The sequence below is a fragment of the Tupaia chinensis genome, unplaced genomic scaffold, assembly GCF_000334495.1.
Source record: "Tupaia chinensis unplaced genomic scaffold, TupChi_1.0 Scaffold148557_1, whole genome shotgun sequence".
In the NCBI taxonomy this organism is placed as follows: domain Eukaryota; kingdom Metazoa; phylum Chordata; class Mammalia; order Scandentia; family Tupaiidae; genus Tupaia; species Tupaia belangeri.
The window spans coordinates 1,914,080-1,920,453 of NW_006208406.1; the positions used below are offsets into that span (position 1 = coordinate 1,914,080).

At 37.5% G+C, this 6,374-nt stretch overlaps 1 protein-coding gene across 2 annotated transcripts in view; it reads right to left on the reverse strand.

Moving 5' to 3' along the window:
• The window catches only part of ITFG1 (integrin alpha FG-GAP repeat containing 1), a 286,251-nt gene that overhangs the window by 190,554 nt on the left and 89,323 nt on the right, over positions 1–6,374 (reverse strand). For both annotated transcript variants that reach the window (XM_006170470.3, XM_014585000.2), the window contains one exon: positions 3,906–3,967. In XM_006170470.3, the coding sequence (XP_006170532.2) occupies positions 3,906–3,967 (62 nt within the window). The remainder of the gene's footprint in view (positions 1–3,905; positions 3,968–6,374) is intronic.

The window sequence follows — 6,374 nt, forward strand, 5'->3', positions numbered from 1 at the left end:
GCGGGTGCCTTTTTAAAAAGTTTTTTTTTTTTTTTTTTTTTTTTTTTTTTTAAGATTTTGCCAGAGTGCATATAATTTTGCCAGAGAGAGATAGAAAGGGCAGTGAGTGAAGAAGCACCTCCTCACGGAGCATGGTCATACCAATCCCTTCTCCATTCTCTTTCCTCTTAGGATTTTGGGTGCACATGCACACATTAGGAATGTTTTCCAAGCCACTGGGTCTGGGACTTGAACCATTCAGTTGGTCATGTGGGATCCAGCTACCTTAACCAACTGAACAGATTTTTAAAAGATCAAATTACTTAATTTAGAAGTCAAAGCCTTTGCTAATCTTTCTAAACATATTTCTCTGATCTTAGCTTCCAATATCTCTTACATGTTCTGGCCCAAATAAGCAACTTGTGTCATATCTCATTGCACTTCCTTGCACACACGCTTCCTTTTCACCTGCTTCCACTCACTAAAATCCTGCTCATCTGTACTAGCCGTTTCATATGCCACATCTTTCTGGAAGTCTTCACTGATAATTCTGGGTGGAGCATGGAAATAACTGCTCTTTCAGATCCTGTAGCATGAGGTTTATATGTCTCACCATACCAACCAGACTCATCTACGCTCACATCTTAGCCCTCCCTCCTGGCCTATAAGCTCTGTTCACTTTCTCATCTCCCAGAGCAGTACCAGTAGGCTATGCACACAACTGATGTTCTAAAAAGATTTATTGCAGCTCTTATTCTTCTATTAGCTAATATGTTTTTATAGGTCCTGAGTTCTTTTTTTGCCAATTAATGTATTACTGCAAAGTGTTTGCCCAATCTCTAATGAAAAATGGTCATTCACTCTGTGAAAGCCACGCTTTATCTAAACTAATTTCGAATCTACTTTCTCCTTAATTTGTACTAATAACCCATTTATTACTAACAAAGATTCTTTCCTGGTCTAAGCTTTTAAAGGGGCCCTCTCGAGGTGTGTGCAAGAATTCCTGCTAAGTCAGTTTAGTCAGATTTCCCCATTACCCATATCAAACCAAACTCCTTATCTCCCACAATCCCCTAGTTAAAATCTGATCACACTGATCTGCCTTCAGCAAGAATCCTGCTAAGTCAGTTTAGCAAACAATTATCCTACTTCTTAGCAATTTCGCATCTCCTGATTCCCACCCCTTTCTTTTGCTGTAAAGTATAATTTTTCCTTGGTATATCTGAAGTTGAGCCAAATCTTTCTTGCCTACTGCAAAATCCCATTGTAGTAGTTCCCTTGAATAAAATCTGCCTCACCATCTTTATAAAAAACGACTCATGACAGTTTGTGTGCATGTGCATGACAGAGAGAGAGAAAGCACCCCTGACAGGTCTTGTCATGCCATAATCCCCTTTCCCTAGCCCTCCAGCTCGCCAGGATCTGCATTCAAGCCCAGCATGTTTTAGAGCCAGGGATCAAAACTGGCAGTTAGCAAGGTGGCTTCCAGCAGTACAGCTGATACGGTAGTAACTGAGCCACTGAGGCTGAGCTGTATCTGAATGATAATTTTCATTACTTACTGAACAAGCTGCTTCATAGCAAGAACTGTTAGTTTCTATTGTCCAATAGCTATTTTATTAATTTTCTTTTAAAAATATTAAAGGGAAAAGAGTACCAATCACAATCTCTTCTCTTCATGAAGAGTTCCCTCCTATTAAGTTGTTTCATTTTATTTACCTTTAAATCAGCCTAGGCTGAGGGGACAATCATATACTTAAAAGTGTTTCATAACTTACAGCAACACAAACACTGTAATAATGAGATTTCTATCATCAGGAAAAAAAATTAGTGTTTTAAAAAAAGTGGTACATTGGAGCCAGTAGATGGTATTGTGGTTACAGTGCTGGACTCCCACATGGCCTACTGCAGTTTGAGTCCCAGACCTGGCAGCTTGAATATCATGCTGGGTGCATATGTGTGCATACCCAAAATTCCAGAAGAGAAGGGATCGAGTCATAGCCATCCCCTCTGAGAGGTGATTTCTCACTTTCCCTCTCACTGTTTCTCCCTCTGGCGAGTGTATATGCCTTAAGGCAAAAATCTAAAAAAAAAAAAAAAAAAAAGGGGTACGTAAAACAAAGATAAGTCTTTCTGGTTTAAATGTATTTCCGACTTTTCCTTGCCCTGTTTAAAATAAAGGACCACACTGCTTAGTTTAGATCTTGTCTAAACAAAACTTCCCTCCATCTTCGTTTCTTTCCATGAAGAAATCTGGGTTATGACTGATATCACTGACCATGCTGTAAGGGATGGCTGAGCTCAGCTGCAGTGGCACAAGCAGTGTACCAGCAATGCTGGAAGCCATGTGAGAGATCACACTTTGGTTCTTGAGCTAATCGATATGAGTTGGTTACATAAGTGCACGCTCATGATCCTGGCTGGCTTAGAGGGTTAGGAGGAGGAATGTTGTATTATGAGACCATGTCGGGGTATCTATCTTTTTCTCTTATGAAATGAGACGGAACTCTATTTTGAACTCCTCTCTACACTAGAAACTTGCCTTTTCCTTTTGCCTAAATAGAGTGGTTAACATTCCTACTGTCTTTGCTAAATAACCAGAAACCTCCTATCCTAAAACATTTCTTAGTGATGTAATCATCAAGAATTGCCCTGATCTATGAAGACCTTAAGATTCCATTATGTTTGTGTAAGGACTAGAAAGTCTCCAACCCTAAAAATGCCCCAGGTAACTGTGCTTAATTTTGCTTCTGCAAGGTCACTCCTTCCCCTTGTCACCTTTCCCTCAACGGTTACTGCTCCTGCCAGGTCAACCTGAATGTAGGTTTTGCCTTTATAAGCCCCCTTCTCCCTACACTTGGGGCTGTGGGGAAAGACATGAGTCCTCCCGTATACTACTGGCTTAATCAATGTAGACGGATTAGACAACAACAGAAAATAATAAACAAACAAGCAAACAAACAAATAAGTAAATAAATGTAAATCGAAGTGAGATGGTTGATAAGTGATCTACCACCAGTTTATGCTTTACTTTTTTTTTTAGATCTGCACATTGTCACCAATATTTTAATAAAGTCTAAAAAGATTATAGGTTTAATTTGGATTGAATAAAAAATGATCAGGAGTAAACAAATAGAAAATTAAAAAGCTAAAACCAAAATTTGATTAAGTACCAGGCACTTTGTACATACTGTTGCAATCAATCAAGTAGAAACTCTTATACTCACTGTTCATATGAGGAAAGTAAAGTTTAATGTTTGACCAATAACTTCATGAATGTCACTGAACTGGCCAGTTTGGCCTGGCCTCAAATACATCTTCTACTCTACTGCCTGAAGCTCAGCTTCAAGATTTCAAGTAGCTTAAGTAGTTAATTAATTAATTTTTCATATGATCTACATCAAGCTAAAAGGAATGTAAAATCATAAAGTCAGTTTGAGAATCTTCTTACAATTAAAAAAATAAATAAGATTTGAGAATGAATCCTTCATCCTAGTCAACTTGGCAGTAAGCTTAGTGTCATTGTTCTTATTTCTTTATATAAGCCCAAAGGCAAAGAGGAAAAATTAGTCTTTTATAAAGGGTTTTCTTCATAAACCATCATGCTGACAAATTAAATGACAGTAACCTCTCTCAACAGCTGACAGCCTAGCAGGGGTCCTGTTAACATGCACATTAGGGCAGACTGATTGGTTTAATTGGCAGTCATGCCTAAAAACCTGCAGAGGAATTGATGCTGAATGAATCCTTCCCTTCAGCAATATTCAGCAGTTAGAATGCAGCAATGCAAACCAAAGGCTCTTAAAGTTGTTCTATTTATTGTTGAAACCAACCGACCAAGTGATTACTTTCATTTTATTTTCTAAAACTGTGCTCTTTCACTGAAAGCCATCATTTAAAAGTGCTTAAAAGAAAAGATTTCTTACCAAATTTTCCCATATCTCAAATCGGAAGGAATTCGGGGCAGACAATGTCGTGAGGAATATATCTAGAAGGAAAATAATAGAAATGTTAAGTTTTGTAGACATGCCAATGTGTACATTGAAAAACAGGAAGAAATGTAATACATAAAAAGAATTATTAATGAAATTCTACCTAAATATGGTTGAAACTATATTTTAATAAGCTTGATCTCATCAAAAAAGATAGCAAATGATCCTAAACTGGTACAATTTAGAAAAATGTGTTTAAAGGGCACATGTGGTATTAGTCCCACAAAAAGCATTCTTTATTTTCAAGAACTATGACTAGTAGTAGTACTTTTTTTAAGAAAAGTATATTTACTCATTTTTTTCCCAAGAGAGACAGACATTCAGCATTTCCCATAGAGTCTTCATACCATAATCTACCCCAAGTCTTTTTTTTTTTTTTGAGAAATTTTTGCTATAGGGCATGTACACTCGCCAGAAAGAGAGAGACAGAGAGACAGAAAGCAAGAAATCACTCCCCGGGGGGATGGCCATACCGCAATCCCTTCTCCTCCATTCCCCTCTCGGGATCTTGGGCATGCACACAGATGCACTGGCATAAGTTTAAGCCACTGGGTCCAGGACTGGAACCACGGTCGACTACATGGGAGTCCAGTGATATATCCATTACGCCATCTGTTGGTCCTGCTCTACCCCAAGTCTTAGTCAGCCCAGATCACAGAGAACATATGCATGGACCCAGCTCACCGTGTGCACAGAGGCCTTGGGATGTGAACCTAGGACTTTCCTATATGGGTCCAGCTTCACAGAGCATTGCGTTACTCCTAGACCACGAGCCAGCCACTTATGTCTTTTTTTTTCTTTCATTTTTCCTTTTAATTTTTTAAAGTTTACTTGTTTCTTTCTTTTATGAGAAAGAGAGAGAAACAGAAACAGTCACCTCAAACAGGGTCTTTATGTTGTGATCCACCTCCAGTCTCAGCCCAGGTGACAGATGGGTACACATGGATGTGCCTGGGGTGCTCAGGAAGGGTCCTGGGACACGAACCAAGGTCTTTCCCATGTGGATACAGTTGTGTTACCTCTGCACCACTGCCTGGTAACCTCTACACATTTTTTAATCTTTCTTATTCCAACGTGCACTACATTTTTAAAGAGGTATTTTTATTTATTTATTTTTTTTAGAGATTTTTGCTCTAGGATGCGTGCACTTGCCAGAGAGACAGAAATTGAGAACTCTTCCCCCAGGGGAATGGCCACACTGCAATCCCTCCTCCTCCATTTTCCTCTCAGGATTGTGGGTACACATGCACATGTACTCGGTGTGCACTGTAAGTCTCTAGGTCCAGGACTCAAACCGCAGTTGACTATGTGGGAGTCCAGCGATGTAACCATTTAGACATCTGCTGGTCCCTAAAAAAGATATTCTGATCATAATTACAGTTTGCTTTTTCAGCCTAAAAGGAAAACTTGTTTATATATAAAGGCAAGTTTCAGCATTATTTTAAATCAAACTATTTCAGTATCTAAAATCTTTAGCAATAATGGGCAAAAAATTAAATGAGCAATAAATTATGTTTTGAACTTTGAGTAATAGAAGAATAGTCTTCATAAATTCTAACTAAAAAAAAATTACCGTATTGGAAAGTACAGGAATTTTAATAAAATTTCTTAAAAAAAATAGGTTGACAGTCAAATCAAACATCCTATTAATGCAAGGGCCAGCTGAACTACAAATTTATTCTCGTAATATCATTTATTATAATGTTTGCATAATAGCAATTTTACTTAATGAATATAATAAAGTTTTAAAATAATGAGTTTCCTCATGGGAATATTAAAATGACACTACTCTTCAATGGTTTAAAAAGTGGAAATTATTCAAAGTAATGTGAGACCATGACTATATTTTAAAAGGATATTTTCCTTCACATTAAACCTGCTTAGAAAACTATCATTCACATTTTAATGTGTTTTCTGTAAGGATTTCATATTAATTTAATGAAGCTAATTTATGTATTAATTGTAAAAATAGCGATTTTTGTAGAACCTCCAGAAAGCTAAGTAATTAGTTCACTTTTGTAGTTAGTTGAACTCAAAATTCCTGATTCCAGATAGAACCATTCTTATGTCCACATATCAGATATCTACATCTATTTCCACCACACTGAAGATACTTCCTATAGACATAGAATTGTAGTATTTTATGAAGATGATTATTTCTTTATCATTATGTATGCACTCCCAATGAAGAATAGGAGTATGCTCTTTCATACTCTTCTAAGAAAATCCCGAGCAATATCTAAGATTTAGGTGATGATATTCCTACTGCCAATCCCTTGCCATTCTCCCTGGTAGCCGTTGTATTGAAAGAGAAAAGTGTAAAATTTGACCTCCTCTTCCTCTTGGATGCAGGCAAACCCCTCATCTGAATGCTGCCTTACATATGTTTCCAGGCTCTTTCCC